This window comes from Accipiter gentilis, chromosome 10, assembly GCF_929443795.1.
Source record: "Accipiter gentilis chromosome 10, bAccGen1.1, whole genome shotgun sequence".
NCBI lineage: Eukaryota > Metazoa > Chordata > Aves > Accipitriformes > Accipitridae > Astur > Astur gentilis.
The window spans coordinates 40,208,617-40,228,751 of NC_064889.1; the positions used below are offsets into that span (position 1 = coordinate 40,208,617).

At 44.9% G+C, this 20,135-nt stretch overlaps 2 protein-coding genes across 8 annotated transcripts in view; one reads left to right on the forward strand and one right to left on the reverse strand.

Moving 5' to 3' along the window:
• Positions 1-46: 46 nt before the first annotated feature.
• CCDC40 (coiled-coil domain containing 40) lies at positions 47-13,551 on the reverse strand. The gene is made up of 20 exons (XM_049812120.1): positions 13,470-13,551; positions 13,164-13,283; positions 12,310-12,441; positions 11,767-11,938; positions 11,365-11,522; positions 10,758-10,841; positions 10,450-10,669; positions 9,441-9,598; positions 8,462-8,584; positions 7,951-8,072; positions 6,964-7,207; positions 6,673-6,855; positions 5,116-5,361; positions 4,132-4,345; positions 3,414-3,583; positions 3,199-3,290; positions 2,481-2,601; positions 1,615-1,803; positions 1,188-1,346; positions 47-422 (listed from the first exon to the last, which is right to left on the reverse strand). The coding sequence occupies exons 2-20, from the start codon at positions 13,260-13,262 to the stop codon at positions 177-179; spliced, it is 3,132 nt and encodes a 1,043-aa protein (XP_049668077.1). The 5' UTR covers positions 13,263-13,283; positions 13,470-13,551; the 3' UTR covers positions 47-176.
• Positions 13,552-13,616: 65 nt separating this feature from the next.
• The window catches only part of TBC1D16 (TBC1 domain family member 16), a 34,074-nt gene continuing 27,555 nt past the window's right edge, over positions 13,617-20,135 (forward strand). For 3 of the 7 annotated variants that reach the window (XM_049812121.1, XM_049812128.1, XM_049812127.1), the window contains exon 1: positions 13,926-14,032. The gene's annotated coding sequence lies outside the window, so the exon portion shown is untranslated. Of the gene's footprint in view, positions 13,728-13,925; positions 14,085-15,633; positions 15,830-20,135 lie in introns of those variants that run through there. The other 4 variants (XM_049812124.1, XM_049812122.1, XM_049812123.1 and 1 more) reach the window with 4 other exon arrangements.

Here is a 20,135-nt window from a genome sequence, read left to right on the forward strand (position 1 = left end):
GGGAAATGTAGAAAGAAAGAAAGAAAGAAACAAACAAACAAAAAAGTGCAACGCTACCTCTTTAATAAACGTTACCCTCTACGCATGCTTATTCATTTATATTTATTGATTTCCAAAGCCTGCAGCTTCTCCAAGAACAAGAACAGAGGGTTATATGTATTTTGTCCGTGTCTCTGTCAGGCTTCCTGGGAGCCGACCCTGGACTCCAAGCATTGTCTGAGCCACTGGAGAGCCCTTCGGTGCTGAGGATGTTCCTGGTGGATCTGGTGGACAATGGCATCGATGGCCCGGAGGCGGTCCTGCAGTTTCTGCTGCTCGTTTCTCCAGGCTTGCTCAGTGCGGCACAAGGGAGCGTACTTCCCTTCCTTCAGTGCCTGCAGGTGCTTCTGGCGTGTCTGGTAGGCCACAATCTCCAAAAGGTTCTGAGAAAAGCAACAACAGAAATTGCTTTGACAGCAGACTGCACACGCAAAAGGACTAAGAGAACGACGTGATTTGTGTCACGGGTACTATAACTGTCACATTTTGAACTGGAAGGGCTTCTTAAGAAGGACAGTGCTGTGAAGTCCCCATTATAACAGCCAAGCAGCCTCTGTTGTAGAGGTATAGTCACAGAATCAGTGAGGTTGGAAAAAACCTTTCAGATCATCAAGTCAAACTGTAAACCTAATACTGCCACGTCTACCACTAAACCATATCCCTGAGTGCCACACCTACATGTCAACTAAGAGAAAAAAAGTGTTTTTAAATGTTGGATGTCACAGAATTCCATAAATCAGAGAAACACCTGCATATATAAGGCAACTCTTGCCAGGACAGAGTTTCACCAACTTAAAAACTTCGCAGGAGGTCATTCGAGACCTTGAGCTGGCTCTCAAATTTGTATCATACTTACGAGTAGCCAGCTAGCGCTCACAAAGGATATTTGGCACTAGATATTTTTGAGAGACAAACAATGTCCTTCTAGGCTGATGTTTCCAGGTGAATGCTGCCTTGCTAAGCAAGCATCAATTCTGGACTACTAGGAGCCCTCAAAATGTGCTCAGCTAACTTAAGTGTTGCTCGAATTACATGCCGAGCACACCCAGTTCAGGATGGTGGCAAGACAAAGAGACAGGGAGCTGGCAACAGAAGAAAGCAGCAGGTTCTATTTGGCTCACGCGCTGCAAGGAAGCAGAGGTGCTCACCCATCGTTTCTTGTTCTGAAGACACTCTGCATCTGAATCAAGGCCATCAGACTCAGCCTGCAGCCTGCACAATTCTTGCTGCTTTTCTGACAAGGTGGCACTAAGGGACGCTTGGGTGCTCTCCAGCTCCAGGATGGTTTTGTTGCAGTCTTGAGTGTTCTAGAAAGTAGAAGAGAAGGAAATGGCAGATTCTGGTTCTGCAGTTCAGCTGCATTCCCAACAATCTTCCCAGAGATTTTTTTTTTTTTTTTTTTTTTTAAGTGAGTTTCCAAAGCCTGTACCCTGTGCAATGCTGTACCGCTGTACCTGTACAGGTGCAGGGTCTGGGTACTGACACCCCGTGTGTCTGTGCTAAGTGCGCGCTGGTGTTCATTACAAGGCAAATAGAGGCTACATGAACTCTCGCAGCCCTGCTTTACTTTCTCACCTTCTGGGTTTCACTGATCTTCTTTCTCAGCTCCTGTTTCTTGCGGTAGAAGTCGCTCTTGGTGAGCCGTTTCTTATCTGTTTTGTTCTGACCCTCCCCACGAATCGCTATCTCCTCTCTACGAGACACAGATGCCTCCATATCACGAATCATCTTCTCCTGCTGCTTCATCAGCTGGCCATAGCGGACCTGCCATTTGTCAAGATATAAAATAGGCTGAAAATAATTAATATTTACGAATGGCACCTAACCAATGCCTTCTGTGTGGCACATCCCATCAACACAAACCAGATAATATGTGACACGTGAGCGTTAGCAAGCTAAATTTGCTCTAAATCCAAACCTGGTTTGCCCTGTGTGTATCTGGAAGGCAGAGGACTGGATTATCAACTCATCTAAGTAATCTTCAAAATGTTTCACTGGAACTCATTAGCAACAGCAAAAGCAGAAGAGCAGAAGTATCCCAAGAATGAAGGGGAAGAGTTACTTTGCCAGAAGATAGAAGACTTCCCCTAACCAGTGATTAAGATGATGCAATATTTAGTAATCAACATTTCTTTGCTTATAAATTGGGGTCACAGAATAAGGTGGCAGACAGATTACACTTTAAATAGATTTCTCAGGTATATCTAGATTCTGCTGCAGCCTATTACACAGCATGCACAAGGAACGCATAGAGTGCATGCATGCTGGGTGTGTTTAACTGAATCTAGCTGCAGGGTGGTAAGACTTCCAATGCTGCTATGGCCTTCAAGATGGTACTTCTCCAGCCTGTCTCTCATCTCCTCCCTTATGTTTCAGCAACTCCAAAGCTAAATATGTTGTGTGCAGCTTCCCCTCCTCAGTCCTCTTTCCCAGTAGCTTACTTGCATCCTGTGAATCTCTGTTCTCATGGCTTGGATTTCGCCTTGTCCTGTCTCAGAATCCACCGCTGCACGCATCTCTCTTGTCAGCTGGATCTTTTTCTCCCATAGCATGATTTGATGCCTTCAGTGACAGAAAAGGAAAACAGTGCCTTTGTAAACAATAGAAAGGATGCTCGTTCTGTGCATTAGTGGCAGCACACTCCCGAGATTGATTCTGAACACAGAACTGAATAGTTCAGCAGAAACTAAGAATTTGCATATGGCACATGTAAAAGGGCAACAACAGAGCAGCGTGAAATCAGATGGGAAGCTCCGCAATATAGAAAATGGCATCATGACTGTAAAAACCAGCACGCCCAGACTGACAGGGGGCTGATGGACCCCAATTAATTACCTAGTGCAGCACACTCATTCTGTTACTGGCAGAGGAGATTGCATGCAGTCTTCCCATCTAGATCTTGGCAACGTCCAGCACAAGCATGCTGGAATCATTAAAGCCAACATCATCTCAGCTCTTGCTGGTTCCAGAGACAGCTAAAGCACCTTTCAGTTTCTGCATTTCAAAAATTCATTAAACTCCTTTCCTCTTCTCCAATAAGGACAGAAGCACATTTTCTCACACTAGTTCAGTTTAATGACTGGAGAAGAAAGGTAACATGGACACATATACAAGAGTTCAAAGACTGCGGCACAAAGCAAGAATCTCTCCGGTACCTACTCTGCTTCCACTAGGCTGTTTAGGAGTCTTTCCTTCTCCTCAGTCAATTGACTGTGCCTCTCCTGCATCTCAACTGATTCTTTTTCTGCTGCCTGGATTTGGGAAGCATAAACCAATACAAAACTGTCAGACTAGGAAAGATTTACATGATCACTGTTTGCCTCTGATCTGCATGGGAGGTTGAGACCTGGAAATGAGATGTCAAGCCTGTGTACCTTGAGAGAACGTACAAACTCGTTCTCTGTGATAATGTTGCCATATTGTAGCTCCTCAAAGCTGCTGTTGTTCTTGTTGATCAACACATTCAACTTTATCAAGTCATTTGACATGTTCCTCATGTGACGTTCGATGTCTTTCTGTTCTTTTGTTTCCTGCTGAATCTTGTCTACAGGTAAACAGAAAAAAAAGCCTTAAAATTCCCACAAGCGCTGGGTTGAATACAGGCAAGGTGTGACAAATTGCTATTAGCCAGACAACGCTGCATGCAGAGCCACCTGTGTCCCACATACCCAGCCAAAACATTTTTCCACAAGTCCAAAAACCAAATAAGGTTTTGAAGGAGACTACTGTGGAAGAGGGTTCGTTTTGACCTAGGAAAGTGCTATCATTGGTGCAGGCATTTACCTACCAACTACTTGCAAACTTTATTTAAGAAGTGTAACACATGACATGATCACTTAGGGTTTGACTGTGTCAGTTAAGACAGCAGGATCAATCGTTATAGGAAATAACGACATGCAAAACAGCAGAAGGTGTCTGGCTCTTAGTCCCAGAGTATAGTACTGCATCCATTTGCATCATTGCTCACACATATGTAGGAGCACTGTGGGCATTCTTTGGTGAAGGTCTGGCATTACCCATCTGTAAGCCTTCACTCGCCTTTTTCTTCATTCATGAATGAACTTCTTAAGAAAGAGTTAGAGAATGACTTACTTTCAGTGCGCACTTTCTTCTGCTCCATTATTGTGATCTGTTTCTTTAACATATCCAAGGAGGCTATTTGTTCCTCCCGCTTATGTGTTAACTTGACCAGCTCTTTCTGCTGATTGAGCCAGTACTTCTGTAGTGTCATCACCTCGCAATTATATTCTTCTATCTGCTTGGTCAGCTTGTTGATCTCAATTTCCAGTGGTCCCAATTCTTGCCCCTGTATGAGGGCAAGGTTTGAGATAAATCAGGTAGAAGCTGCTGGAGCACTTGTTTATAGCATCACTGCAGAAGGCCAGTCCAACTGCTGCATGCCTACTAAATACTTCAACTATACTGTTGTTTTGTCAGTTAGTTACCTCCTGCCTCCATTTCCCATGAGTTGGATGGGACTAATCATTCCTGAGCTCACAGGAATAAATGGGACAGAAGCCCGAAAGGTTCTCAGACTCTCTGGCGAAAGGGCCTCCTAAGTTATTACAAGAGGTACATCTGGACATTCAAAAGTTTGCCAAGCATATGTCACAGTACTCATTTTTGCATTGGTATCCATAAAGGTCTTAACAGCTCACAGTGCTAGGGACAGATCTGGGTATCATCTGAATGGGGCCAACTATCAAACTACTTAAATTACACTGCCTGCTCCATTCTCCCCTCGTCAGTCTTTGCAGATTTTATAATGAGATCCTATTTACTCTCAGAGTATTGATGTCATTCAACATTTTCATCTGGTGTAGACAACTCCCTGCAGAAATCTGTGCTAGGCACACCCTCATTTCACAATTCCCTAATGTCAGCTCCTCTTCGCATGCATTAAGAACTGTTTGACAAACACAAATGTTTACACTAGCTAGTGCAGCTTTTAAGTCACAATACTGATGCCTGAGAGTTTTAACTATCCAACACTTACATAGTTACATTTATCAAGAACATCTGTGGTCACCACAAAGAATAAAATCAAATTTGGTACTGAAACATAAAAGTACATACCCCCTGCTGAGAGAGAATCATCTCCAATCTCTTGTTGTACTGGCTGATGACCCCTTGCTTGTTCTCAATCAGGAGACTGCACTTTGCAATCTCACTTTCCCTGCAGCTGATCAGATCATAGATATTTTTTATTTCCTTGTCCAGCTCACAAAGTGTTTTCTGGAGAATTGTCAGCCTGCAGTTGGTATGAGTTGCATTCAGAATAACCTGGGCCATATCATTCTCAACCTTGGAAAAATGCAGCTCCTAGGAATATCCACAGACAGAAAAAAAATTACTGTCACCAACAGCAACTCATTGATTTGTAATGCTTGCTTATCAAAGCACAGGAATCAGGGGATTTAGATTCTACTCCCAGGTCTGTGCTACAAGCTGTAAGCAAGCTACTTACCCTCTCTGTACTTTTGTTTCTCCATTTATTGACAGAAGATAGCAATGTTTACCTCTGTCATAAGGCTGTTGAAAAGTATTAGAGCCTAAACATCCCCAAACTCTTCAAGAGACAACACTCATCACTTCTGCAATTATCTTCCCTGCCTGGATGTCTCTAGCTACCTAGCTAACAGTAGTAGGACATGATTGTATTGTACATTCTCCACCATACCTGACAAATGCACCCCTCACCTAACAACTTTACTAGCCAGAAAGCGTGGCTATGCGTTTTGTTTGAGAGCAGTATGAATGCAGCCAGGTAACGTTCAAGAGCCTGTCTGCTACTTCTGCACAGCCTGGACCACACTCCAAGAGGTTACAATTTGCTCTTTTCCAAGTCCATAGCCTCTGCACTATATTCAACCATGCAACACAGATGCTAATAGGAGTCAATGTGGAGTACCCACGTGTTCATGTATCTGTCAGAAAGGGGACTGGAGGGGCCTTTCTCACAACAGAAGCGAACCCTGGAAGTCTTCCAGTTACTTAAGATATGCCCTTGATTTAAAAAAGCCAGGAGCAGGCTGAAGTAACCCATGAAAATACAGAGGTGTGAGCATGTTGTGTTAGTGCCAGCCCACACAACTCAGTATGATAAACACTGTGCTGAATCTTCTAGTTTTTCTATCTCTACCAGTTACACACTCCCAAAGAGAGCAACTTATTATGCCATAAAGAACTGTGGGTCTGGTTTGACTGTTCCCTGGACTGTAATTCTTACTTAGAAACTGAGAGCATGCCCGTATCACATTCTGTGATGCAGTATAGAGCGATAAGTTAGTTTAATGTGGAGTACAGAAGTACCACACATCCACTGTCTTCCTCCAATACATAAGAACTGGCAATACCTTATAGTAACTACTCCCAGCATTCATCATTCTGCCACATTTTTTAAGTAAAGAAAGAATAGTATGTTATCAGTGAGGCCTTTTTGGCCAAACTCTCTCACATACACCAGAATCCTGCAATAAGATCGCTGGAAGGACCAAATTGCAGTTGCAAACTCAGCAGACCTTCAACTGCAGACCTGAAAACCAGAATGAAGACACTGACAAAATACACTTGAGAAACGCTGCTCTGGGCAGTTTCCTTCCCCTGCCCTCCCAACTGGAAGGGACACCATACCAGATCTGTTTTTCTTCTACGAAGTTTTGCAGCCAGCTGTGAGAAGTGCTTTGTGGCTTTGCTGGACATCATCTGCTCCTGAAGCTTTGCCACAATTTGATTCTCGATCTGCTCTTTGGCATCAGTTCCTTTCTCTATATCCTTACTTATGGACAGCAACTCATTCAGATGAGCAGCTTGATCCTAAAAAGTATGGAAGACAGAGACAGGATCACTACAACTGTTTGGGAAAGGGGATTAAATATCCGTGTCTGATTTGAAAGGATTCTTCTTCCAAGTAAGTCTTCTCACCATCTTGGTCCTGCTGAGGGCCTGCTCTGTCTCATGGAGAATGCGAGCATAGGTGCCAAATTCAACCTTCAAGGCCTCCTGCCTTGAAAGGCACTGGGCAATCAGTTTCTTTGTCGTGTTGGCATCATTCTGCGAGCGGCTCAGGATGGTGACAAGCAACTCATTCTTCTCCTCCTCTTTCCTGATTGACTTTCGACAGCCATGGATGTCCATTTCTAGGGATTTGAGGTCATGTCTGTACTTGCTGGAGCAGCAAAGAGGATGGAAAACCATCACAGGCATTGATTTGTGTGCTGAACGGTCATCTACAAATTCCTCTTTTCAAACATGTTATTGCAGCAACAACTGACCAAGAAGGAAGATCTTTATAAAGTCTAGTCTGCTGTGACAGTGCAGAGTCATCAGAAGATGGATGGAGAAATTAAGATTTAAAAGGAAATGTATGCAGGAAAATTAATTCCTTCTTTCAGTCCTGTTCCCAACCCCCATTCTTACCAGGATGCCACCATATAAAAGTATATTGTTTGTTCTCAGAGAATCAGTCAAACTTTAAGACTCCAGACCAAATAAACACTTCCTTTGGCAACAATAGGAAGGTTTTCCTGAAGGTTTCTAAAGGCATCACAAACACCTAACTGAAAGTGATAGATAAATCCTTCTTGATGTCTAGCTCTTTGGATTGAGAGATGTTGCAAAGATGAAGGAACTCTTATAAAGAAATAAAGTATGAACAGAAAAACTCTAAACAGCTTTAAAAATCCCATACATTTCAAGGGAGAGTTGTGTTTTGGAAAAAGAAAATAGTTACAAAGAACTGTGCTTCTAATTCTTTAACCTTATTATGTGCTTTAGAGCAGCAAACTTGTTCTGCCTGACACATCCTGCACATACAGTCATAAACTTGACAGCAGACATACTGCCCCTTTTGGAGTCCCTCCTGTTCAAATTATTTGAGGTCTCTCCTGGGACTGTTTTCAGATGCCATACCTCAGCAACTCTTGTGTGGCAATATAGGCCTCATCTCTTTGCTTCATTCCAGCCAAGCTGCTATTCCAGTGGTTCATCAATCGCTTTTTCTCCATGTTAATAGCCTGTACCTCCATACAAGCCTAGGAAAGAGAGAGTTGGTAGACAGGATGAATCTATACTGTGTTGAAAAACCAAATTCATATTACAATGGAGGTTTGTTTTTTTTCTGTTCCGAATATGCTGGGCAGGAACAGCTTCAATTAACATGTGTCTGGTTTATTGCCACACCAGACCACAGAGCATAGGTCTGCAAGAAAAAAAGTGCTGAGAAGGTCAGGGAGGAAGTGATTTACAAGCAATTCTTAAGGACAAAAGAAAAAAAAAGAAAAAAAAAGAAGTCTTCATTCCTCCAAACATGAAAAAGCCATACAACTCTGGCCTACATTGTACATACCACGTGAGCATGAGCCAAACAGTCAGTCCTTCCAGAGGGAAATATTAACCAGAAGCGAAAAAAGCACCCTCTTACCTCATTTACTGCTTGCCGAGTTACTTTTGTGCCCTCTGCCTGAGCCACAAACTGAGCTTCAAACAGAGCAATCTGTTCTTGTAGTTCATAGGCTTTTCTTGTTAAGCGGTCCAGTAGAAGATCCTAAAGAGTCAGAGCCAAACAGTTCAGGATGAGTAATATAATCTCAGTCTTAACCAACTATATTCTACAAGAATAACATAGGCTAGAAAAGGAATTAAACTAGCAACTGGATTAGTTTTGATTCCTAGTGAAAATTTTCCATTCATATACAAATGACTCCTGAATGCAGCAGCGACAACTTTCAAGAGAATGAAACCTTTTTTGCTGATTTTTTATTATCCCATTTGCAGTAGTAAATTGATACTTCGGATCTGAAGCAGCATTCATTCCTGTCAGAATGGATTACATTGTGCCACCTCTCCAGAAGCTTGGAATCTTAATAATTTATGTTTTAAAAGCCTTTGTTAAAAAACATCTAAATCCATTTGATTTCAACTGTTTGCATGCAATTCTGTATTAATAATAATCAGTTTGTGTCCTGCTGCAAGCAGAAGGCAGCAGAGGGAGCTCCAGCACACCAACCAGCTCAGTTCATTTTCAAAGTTCACTTTTCATTGTGAAACTCGCTGTTGCTCAGAATAATTCTCCAGACTTGAACATACGATACTTCTTCACTAAATATCTTTCTGCCCTCACACCCCCTGTGCTTGAGTGATTTACTATTGTAAAGCTTGTGAAAAACCTTTGGGCAGTACATGCCACTATCTTGGAGGGGCGGATTCTTCTCATTTTTAAAGCCTGTGGGTTTTGGGGTTTTTTCTTTTTTCAATTATTTGGGAATAATATCCCCACACATCTTCCATGATTCAGTCACTATAGCCTTCCTTCTGACAAGGCAGCACATCCTCCAAGACTCACCACTAACTGTCATCTGTACTTATTTACGTATTTTAAAGAAGACAGTTTTACTTGATACCTGTTTTTTCTTTTCCACCTCAGCCTGGACCTTCTCTGCCTCAGCCTTCTTTGTCGACTTTTTCATTAGTAAAATATTATGACGCATATCCTGGTCCATATTCTCCATGTAGAAGAGATGCAAGGCCAGGTTTTCAACCTGGGTCTGCATTGCAGAAACTGGGGAGGCAGAAAGAAAAATATTGAGAGAGAAGTATGTTTGTAGGATACACTTTAAACAGAGATAAAAGGGAAAGAAATACAGAAGCACTCAAAGCAAAAACCACACACAGAGCAGCTAAATCAGCCCTCCCTGAAATAAGAATTTACATCAGCTTTGGAATATAGCTCCACAAGCAAAGCTAAAAATCTTGGTAAGCAATTCCTTGATTCCCAGCACACAAAATCCCAGGAAACCAAAGAACGGGCCTCAGGAGGCTGTGAATTCACTCCTCTGCCCCAATACAGAACTGTCTCTTTCTCAGTCTGTTGAATGCTTCTCTACTTTTTTTCAATAACCCGCAAAAACTTCCTAGGCAATTTATTTTAATGCTTAGCTATCCTTGCCATTGCAATTGTTTTACTGTTTCCTATCCAAATGCCCGCAACCCAAATGAATGAGTCAAGTCCATTTCTTTGGCTGGAATGGGCTGCCACATGGATGCTGCTCTCATACTACTGGATGCCCCTAATGACCTACCTTTGCAATCTCATCACACCCTTACAGAGACACAGGCAAACATAACAGACTGATGGGACTTTTCTTCCTGCTAAGTCACACAACAACCTACCTGCCAGGAAAGGGTTTATTTTTAGTCCTAAAGACCTTCTTAGAAGTACAATGTAGCAACATGGTCTTAGAAACACTAGAAATTATATGGCAACCAGGAGTATCTATGAAACTTTTCAATGAGCGCATTATTGCTGATGAATTTTACTGTATTTTTCAATCCAATGCTTGACTTACATTCAAATTCATTTCTCCACATAGTACTAGAATTAGGAAATATTGCAAGGACTGCCTCAGTCACCTTTCTTGCGTTCAACATCTGTGTTCTGACACATTTTCTTGTAAGTAAGCCTGAGGCCCTCCAGTTCCTCTTCCAGCTGCCGACGTGCTGCGGCCATCTGAGAATGGCGGTCATGGCTCTTCTCCAGTTCCATCTGCAGGTGGGCCAGCTGCTGCTGCGCTCCATAAAGAATCACCCCAAGCTCTTCTCTCTGTATTTTGCCCTTCTTTGTTGCTGTCCTCTGCAAACACAAGAGGAAATCAGCTCTCTCCCTCCAGCTTGCACAGGGATGGGCTGCTGTGGGAAGGCAAAGAAAGAATGCCCTATACCAGTTCCTGAAGCTCTAGGTTCACTTTTTCCATCTGCTTAGTAAGGTAATTCTTCAGGGCAGCCTGGAATCTTCTCATCAGAGGCTGTAAAGAAGCATGACATTGATAAAGTTTAACACACTTGTGTAAATAAATTATGAAGAAACCTTACTGCTACTCCCACTATTAAATAAAACACCTTATTTTCTGCCATAGACACTCACATTCTTATTTTAGCTACATTCACTGTAACAAGTGAGAAGACTTACATAGTGGTTATTTGTTGACATCAAAAAGTGACTACTGAGAATATTTGAAAGTCAGAAACATATAGAAAGAGCTACATCTGAGAACCCATCCATTTGCTCTTGCTGCAAGGAATTCTCTTTCAGGAATACTGAAGAGTATCCAATTTGCCCACTATATTGCTCACTTCTGAACCTGCAACTTTGGGGCTAATACTGATGGAGTAGACACATTCAGGAATCGGTACTTTTGCAAAAGCAATTTTTACACACGTTGTTATAGCATACAACTAAGCCACTGCTTACAATTTACCTTGTACATTTTATACAAATAAAAATATCAAGTCTGCAAAGAAGAATTACAAGATCTGAGGACTTCTCACATGTTCTGGATCCAAGACGACCAGTTCTGTTTCTTCTATGGTTTCTTCATTTCTTCTGCTTATTTCATGTTCCTCAGCTCCACGCTGCTGGCGCTCCTTTTCCCATCTTTGGTTACCGTGCCCACTAGTGAGCTGACTGAATTGCTCAAAGGCAGACTCTAAATAGAGAGAAATGGGTTCTCCAATGTTACCTGGACAGCGCCCCCCCCCCCCCTTCCCCCCCAAAGATAAAGGAAAAGGCTTAGATTTCATAGTATTATGCTTCCAGTTGGATTAACAATGATCATTTCATAGTATTATGCTTCCAGTTGGATTAACAATGATCAGAAAGGAAGAAAACTAGAAACTGTACTTGACAGATGGTATTGAGTATTGTACTGTTAATAAGGAACTGAATGATACCTGACTCTGTGCAGCTGTTCAACTCCACTGACAATGCAGATGCCTGCAAAGGAGCTCCTGAGGATGTATGGGAAGGGTTCCCTCTGTCTGTTACTGGCTGCTCCATGTCACCCAGTTCAGGAGGACAACTGTCTAATGTTACTTTGTCTGAGAAAGTCTCAGGAGGTTTTTCCTGAAACATAAAATCCATCACCTGAAACAGCTTTTCAATCTAACTCTATTTGCCCCTAAAAATCTGCTTATTTTTGTAATCATGAGGCATGAACAATCCAGACAAAGAATCAACAAGAGGGCCTTGTTCTAAAATCAGTGCACAGATATACTGGCAAAGCTGTGTCACTCCTGATACAGCACAACAAAAGAACCTCTCCAGTCTTGTCAGAGTTTCTGTATACTTTGTGCTTGACCAATTAGCTTCTCTCTGTTCCAATTCCGATTGGTTTTGCACTTGCAGCAATGAAACTGCACCAGGAAAATTTGAAGTTACAACTACTGGTCATGCATTCCATGAATAAGATTATATATATTATTATAGTGCCTCACTTCTGCAGAGCCAACAAACAGCTCTGTAGCTCCATAGACTCCTCTTTCTGCTGGAGGAAATGTCTCTTCTTGGTCCTCCAGATGAACAGACTCTTCCTCTTCATTGTCGCTCCCACTCTCTGCCTCTATTGCCTAGCATGCAACACAGGCAAAAAGCAGAATAGCAGCATTATAACGGGTTGTGTACTTTGTTTAATGTTAATGCTATGGTATTGTAGCAACTGCTTTTTATCACAGGGCACAGAAGTTTAATTTAGAAGTTTAATCTCATTTGCAAAAACGGTCACCCAGCTAGCATTATGATAGTAACAATCCTGACAAAAATTCTACACACCACTTTTAATTTCACATATTTCTAGCTCACATCTCTTTAAACAAAACCTGCCCGTTAGGGATTTATTAAAAAAAGTCATCCAGGTTGCACTGCATATAGCCAAATTATTCTCTTCTTTCTTTTTAAAGAGACACTGTTTTATCCCATAACATAATTTGCCAAATTCAAGTATTGTGCAGTGCCAATGGAATAAAAAAAACTTATCACCAATAAACCTCAAAAAAGAGCCCAAGTATGCACATCTATAAAATGTGGGTGACTCCCTTTTTAAAGTGTCTATAGCAGAAACGTGCTACCTAAGAACTGAGTGAGAAACACATACTTCAGGATGCTGCTAACACACAGGAACTGTAACTAAATTTACCGTCTAGTGGCTCTTTTGTTTTTTATATGCAGGGCAAGACTTGAATAACTGCTCCGCCGTTTTACTTCTCCCTATTGAAACTGCTTCCACGAAGACATCACCCTGTAAGGAACGCAGGGGAACACGCTGCCCTGTGAACGTTTCAAAGGAAATCACCTCCATAGCAGAATGCGACGGAACTCTGATTATATCCCGCTCAGCGGAGCCGAATTCCACCCCAGATCCCTCTGCTGCCGCACCGGGGGCCTCCTCCATGGGGCTGGGGCTGGCCTGCGCCTGCAACCAGAGCGTCCCGCAGGAGACAGAGAGTGAGTACCGGCCCGGGTCCCCTCGACTGGGCACACAGGCCCACAGGGGACCGGGGAGGCCGGGCGGAGCCGAGCCCCGGGGCCGGACCGAGCCGGGCGGCGGAGCCCCATCCGCGGCCCGGCCCGGCCCGGCCCGACCCGGCCCCGCACTCACCCTCCGCCGGCCGCACCATCTTCCCGTTGCCAGGCGACACGTCAACACCCGGTCACGTGAGCGCTGCGGGCCGCACCACCTCAGCCCGCGAGGGGGGACTCGGGCCGCACCACCTCAGCCCATATGAGGGAGTTGGCGGGGGGGGGGAAGCTTGGGCCGTACTACCCCGGGCCACACTACCTCAGCCCGCTGCTGCCCGCCGGGCCCGGGGGAAGGCCCGCGGCGTCCCGGCCGCCATGTCCCGGTGCGGGGCAGCAGGTAACGGCGCCGAGGGCCGGGATCCGGGCGAGGCGTGCTGCGGGGGAACCGGAGGGGTGAGAAGCGGCGGGGGGGTGGGACCCTCTTTACCCTTCCCTCGCTGAGGCGGCCCCGCCTGAGGCGGCTGCCGGGCAGCCGCGGGTCACGCCGCCGAGGGGCGGGGCGGGGCGGAGAGGGGCGGGGCGGTGGCAGCGTCCCCCGCGCAGGGCCCGGCGGGGGCGCGGGGGACGTCGGTTCGGAGCCCGCCCGGGGCCGGACCGGTTCGTGAAAGGCGCCGAGAAGTTTCCCCGGGTTCGTCTTTACCGGTAAAAGCGCCGGGGCCGCGTGGGGCGTCGCTCGCCACGGGGGCGTTAAGCGGTGGGTAACGCCGGCTCCGTGCGCCGGGGCCGTGCCTCTAGGGCTGCGGTGGGCGGCAGCGGCTGCCCCTGCCCACCCGGGTCCTTGGGCCGGCTGCTCGTCACGCGTGTCACTGTCACACGGGTTCGTGCCCGGGGATGGGCCACCCGGGTATCCTGCCCGGCACCCTGGTGATGCATCCATTTTTTTTTTTTTTTAATCCCACTCTTTGTCTTCCCTTTCCCTTCCTACATCCCCCCCCTCCCCGCCACCGCCGCCGCCTTCGGAGCCCCCGAGGCGGTCGGTGTGCTGGCGGCTCGGGGCCGGCACAAAGCAGAATGCGAAAATAGTTCTTTAACTTTATCTTCTGCTGTTTTGGAGTGGCTCCGTACAGCTTGGGGTATTTTTATGATTTCCTTACTTTTGGGGAGGTGGTCTTCTCTCAAATTACGCCAATATCTACCTCTTCGTTTGCTGAGTTCTGTTATCAGCGGAGACGTGAAGATGGATGGTTGGGATCCTTGGCAATTATTTGATGTATGGCCTTCAGGCACGCAAGGGCAGGGATTACGGGTTGATATATTGCTTGCTGTGTCGCTGACACTCTGTAAAATAACTCTGCTTCTTCCTCTCTGAGGTTTTCCCCTCTTCTCTGTTCTTTGACTGGTAGCTTGTCTTGCAAAGGTATTATGTTCTTAGTTGCCATTCTGAATAGGAAGTAATAAAAATGAAAGATCGTTTAAGAGAAAATAGTAGAAATGTTAAGTCCAGGACAGCTCAGGGTAAAGTTCTCAGGCTTGCTGCTTCTTTTGTAGAAACCTCCTTTGCGTTTGTAGGCTTAGAGGAGCTCGTTCTTGTTCTGGTGATAACTTGGCTAAAAGCAGAGAAGTCTCTGAAAGCTGCTTCTCTGACCTAGCACTGAATTTGCTGAATATCTGAGTTTATTCTGTATGTCTCGCTGTGTGGTGGCGTAAAGCTGGGGAGCCAGGATGGGGCAGAGTGTTGCTTTCTCTGTCCGGCAGGCAAGAAGGGAGGGGGCATGGTCCTGCCTGTGGCAGGGTGAAAAGGAGACTATTTCAAAGTGTCAGAATGGTAGACACATGGTCTGATGTCTGTCATATCGAGAAAAGACTTTGCAATTAGTTCATCAGTTCAGCTGTGAAACCAGGTTCCTGGGATTTTTTAGATGCTGATATTGAAGGATCTAGTACTGTGAGTGTTATCAGGCCACAGCTACAGGATGCTAGAAATAAAATGCCATAGAAGTGTTACCTACTGCACAAGCACTGCAGTTAAGTAATATGAAATGATGTTTAATCTTGGGATGGAGGGACATATGGCACAAATAATTTCTCGGCACTGAAGTGTGTGTTGTGGTTTGACTTTCAGTGCTGGAGGGGTGGTAAGCTTTTTGTTTGCTTTTTTATGCCTAAGCAGGTGTGGCTGGGAGCAGCAGGCAGTCTCTGATGATAGCATTTCATTTCCCTTTTTATCTCTGACTCACAAACTTGCAGTATTTAGTCTGCTGTCCCTTTTTTACCTTCTCAGCTGAAATGCATCTGAGCGAAATCTGTTCCACTGAAGTGACTGGAATTGGAGTTGTGCGAGTGTCAGGATTTCAGCCTTCGCTGGTGACTGCTGTTACTTTTCCTTTACTCTGTACTCTGCGTGCCACTGCTGCACCAGCAGGTCAGGAATGAAAGACTTTGTGGTGACCTACATAATTCTCCCCATGAAATGGGATGACTTCAGAATGGCTCCCTATGGTAAACTTTTTTCCTTGATTTGGCTAGGTCATCTTAAATAGCTCCAGCTAATAGCTAGTAGTTTTGAAAGCGGGTTTTTTTTCCCCTCTCCTAATGTAGAGGTATTGCGATACAAAGGGAAGGTCGTTACAAGGGCTCTCATGTATACATAGAGAAGTATAGATCAAGTGAGTGACTAGCTGAGAGTTGCACAGAAAATCCAGTCAGAGAACTGGAAAGAAGCTGAGAGTCCTGACTCCCGGGCTCCTGTACTCCATCTCCGGTCGCGCTGCCTTCCAGCATGCTCTAACCTGTGCTTGAGCTACCAGAGATGCAAACCCGGCATTTGATTTTCCAAAGGGGAGGAGGAGGCGGCAGGGACTTGCTTAGTGTTTGAGACCTGCCTGGTGCAGTGACTCTGTACTCTTTAAATATGTAAAATCAAATTCAAGTTATTAAGGGCAAAAAAAAGAAAAAAAGCCTGTTGCGCTTTTCTTACTTAAGGCGTTTCATGCTTAAATTTGGTGCCGATGTTTGACAGCTCATGTTTCTTTTCTGTGCCCAGACATGCTGTAGGTCTCATGTTTTGCTTCAAGAGCCCTGTAGCTCGGCTTATTTTGCTTGTAAATCTATTAAACTCCAGCACAGCAAATTTGCCCTTGGAGCCACAAGACCCACTGCCACGCACAAAGTGCTCAGCAGTGTGACTTGTTGGCTGTAGCTGACCCCAAAGCACAGGCTGACATGCCTCTATAGGCTAAACTTATTTGTGAGAGAAGCCTTGTTACCTTGCAAGGTCATGAACTGCTCTGGTGTCAGTGTGTGCTGTCCAGATCGGGAATAATGTGCTGGAGCCTGTGTCAGCCCATGCAGGAGCCCTGCATTGCCTTCCTTGCTGGAATACAGGAATCTTGTGCAACCGGAGGCAGCAACATTTGGTCCAGCAGTGTCTGCCAAGGTGAGGGTGCGATCTGCCAAGCCAAACAGGATTTTGTTGTTGATCGGTTTGTGAGAAGGGGAAGGGCATTTCTAAGGGAGGCAAGCAGCCGGTGTTATTTGAAATGCTGCTGGCTGGAACTGGTCAGGCTCTTGTGCAGAGACTCCTGGGGTGATTTCAGGAGTTGGCTCCCCAGCACGTTTGTGAAATCTCGTGTAGCTGAGAAGTGCTGGCATTGACTGGGAGAGCAGCCAGGGTCTGCGCGAACAGACTTGGTAGCTGTAGCAAAGATTTTTAGCGGTGACAGTTGATGTGTGGGAGAAGAAAATGTATGTGTGCTTAATAAATATTGGCACTCAGCGAGAGCTTATCAGCTAATTCAGTGCTTCAGCTTCTAGAGCTGGGATGTCTCTGCTACATTGGAAAGAATCCCTTCAGATCAAGGGATAAATAGAAAATTAATATGAAAAATATTTTTTTTTTTTTTTAATGGTGCTGACTTAATGCTGACTTAGCTGTAGGATGGTTCCTGCCTGTCTTCCCAAGCTCACACAAGAGGCAATAGCAATACCTCCTTCTCCTTATGACCGAAGCCCCATGGACTGTGTGCGCAGACATTGTCCCACACAGAAGAGGGCTGAGAATAGAGCAAACCCTGCAGATTTGATCTCTTTGTTATTTGCTGGTTTGTGTTGTATGAACTCGTCTTGTCTTTTAGGAAGGAGAGGCACATTCACAAGCTGTGTTTCAGAGACTTCTGGGATTGTACTAGAAGACTAGATGACCTTAAGAGGTCCAGTCCGTCATCTGGTCCTAGCTGGGGCCAACTGCCTATCTATTTCTGCAGCCTGTCTTTGAAACCCCCCAGTGACGGAAACAGCCTTTTCAAGTTGCCCTATTGTGGTGCACCTGCTGTTAGAATGACTAGACTAGATATTCCTTGCCACAGTTCAACTGCCCTACTACTTCTCCTGTCCTCCACAGACAGCTCTTCCTTTTTTTGGCAGTGACAATTCACACATACGAAAACTTTTAATACATTTCCCTTTCTTTAGTCTTACTTTGGCAATCTCTTTCCAGATCACTCTTGTCACTCTCCCTGAAACTGTCCAGTGACTTGCATCTGTTTTTCTTTAATGCTGCAGCCAAAGCTACGCAGAATTCCCTAGCCTGTGGCAACGATGAAAGCATTCATTTGAGTCTTCCTGATGATATTTATATATCCCAGTATATTTGGCTATTTGTTTGCAGTATCGTAGTGGACTCTCTTTGATTTGTGGTGCATAGCTCTTCTGCAAGACAAATGCAACAGACTAAATTTCTATGCTGGCAGGACACCATATTCTTCATTTGTCTTATTTTTGTTTCCTCTTCCCAACCTGCATACGTGTGTGCATACCGGCAGCACTATCCACCTGCACATCAAGGCAGTGCTGAAGCAACAGATGTTCTGCAGGGTCAAAGCAATATTTCCCTTTAAATTCCTCCTGCTTTCCAGGGAGCAGCTTTTGATCTTTTACCTGTTGCTTTGTTCTTTCTCTGCTAGGTAAAAGCTAATTAAATGTTGCCTCTATTGGCAGAGAAGTCCTGCACCTCTGCCTGCATTCCTGAGAGCCCCTGGAGAACTGCAGTAGGACATTACACAAGCTCTTGTTTCATGCATGCATCTCCATCTGCTGTCCTTAGTAGGAAAAGCTCACTGGTGTCTTCTGAGGAAGCATTCCCTGGTCAACAGCTGCAGCCACCTGGTACCACATTCCTCCTTTGTGTATGCAGGTTCAGCGCTTTTAGAGTTCTGATGAAATAGCTGACATAGCTAAAGGTCTGGATATCTGGGCTGGTTTCAGTCTTGACAGCAACAGGGCATAGCTGAGCAGGCTATGCTGCCTACAAAATGTTGTGGTAACAGATGACCCTCTTCAGATGTGAGGGAGGCTCAGGGCCTCTGATGCCATACGGGTTGCTCCACACCACTGCTTTGGACTGTCTCAACACTGTGTTGAAATGGTGTGTTGTGACTTGGTGGGAAGGAAGAATTGCAGCAGAGTTTACTGTCTGTGTTCTTGCAGGGTGCAGTGAGAGGAAAGGTGACTTGCTCTTTAAATGTGGTAGAGGCAAATTACTTTCTCCAAGATGTAACCCAGAGTTGGAAACAATACTGTGGGTTTTGGCATTCTGGACAAGAATGAGCATATGGCTCCATTGGTCTTTGGGTTTTGGGGCTGAGACATGAAGATATGTGTTGTGTTTGGTGCTAGAAGGAGACATGAGTGCGAAGGACTTGCAAACTAATTGTCTTATCCTAAACACTTGCTGGCCACAGTACATAGCAGGGTTGAGGCTTCTCCATCAAGTTCCAGGAAAGACTGAAATGCAGAAACTGCTTATGCTGTGATTCAAGCTGACAAATGTAGTGATTGCCAGTTAAACCAATAGTTTGTCCTTTAATGAAGGCTCTGTCAACTACTTGGCAGTCTCATTTGCAATCTTCTGTATGTACAAATCTGTCAGAATCAGGACATCTATATTCTTTCCCTGCAGCTTTCACTCTGCTTTTTGAGAAATGCTGGTTTCTATTTCCCCTTTCTGCCTTCTTGCTTCATCGTTTGTCTGGAGATACCATTAAAACCATGTTTAAAGAAATTGGAGCTATTCAGTGTTTGACAATGCTTGCTTTAGGCCCCTAAATGTTTCCTGCATACAGTACCCCTGACAGTACAAGTCAGAGCCTGTCTGCTTTTCTTTTTATTTCTGGCTACCCCTATTGCGTGCTGTGCAGATCATGGTGTGGGATTTGTCATGAGGAACACACTGAGCTGATCTCTCCACATGGTGCCCTTGGACCTGGCATCATGGTGATGTGTGGTGCGTGCCAGGTCGGACTGGCCTGTTCACAAGCAAGTAAGGCCATATAAATACAAAGGAACAAAAGTAGAGGTTTCCTTTCCTCGTGTACTTTTGGTGAAACAGAAACTGCAGTGCCTCTGATGGTCTGCTTCCAAGCTAGGGATAGCAGCAGTGGGTAGAGCCTGCCCTGCATTGAAATGTTTTGGGCTATCTGTGGGATTGCTTTGTGCAAGACCCACCTGCTGTTTCAACATATCGAGTCTTCTTCCTCATCTGTCTGTTAAATAGTTGATAGCTTGGGTGACCCCTCTGGATTCACTGCAGAGCTCCTCATCAACAGCCCCAATGAGTAGCACGTCTCCTTTGAGTACAGAGCTTATGTGGTGATTAGTTGAGGATCATACTCCACAGTTAGCTAAATTACCTATTGATAGGTGAAATATTTGCCTTGAGTTGGCATGCCATACTGTGCTATTGGAGTCTGCCCACTCTGTTGAACACGGGTCTTTTGCCACTTATCCCTGAAAAAGCTCTATTTAACCA

What these genes read in the sequence shown, in the direction of transcription:
- CCDC40 (XM_049812120.1), bottom strand. Translation starts at nt 13,262, where the DNA reads ATGGAGGAGGCCCCCGGTGCGGCAGCAGAGGGATCTGGGGTGGAATTC. An exon ending in TGATTCTCTCTCAGCAGGGG is followed by an intron (nt 4,346 to 5,115) that starts GTATGTACTTTT and finishes GCCCTCATACAG; the next exon opens with GGGCAAGAATTGGGACCACT. An exon ending in GAAGAAAGTGCGCACTGAAA is followed by an intron (nt 3,584 to 4,131) that starts GTAAGTCATTCT and finishes GTTTACCTGTAG; the next exon opens with ACAAGATTCAGCAGGAAACA.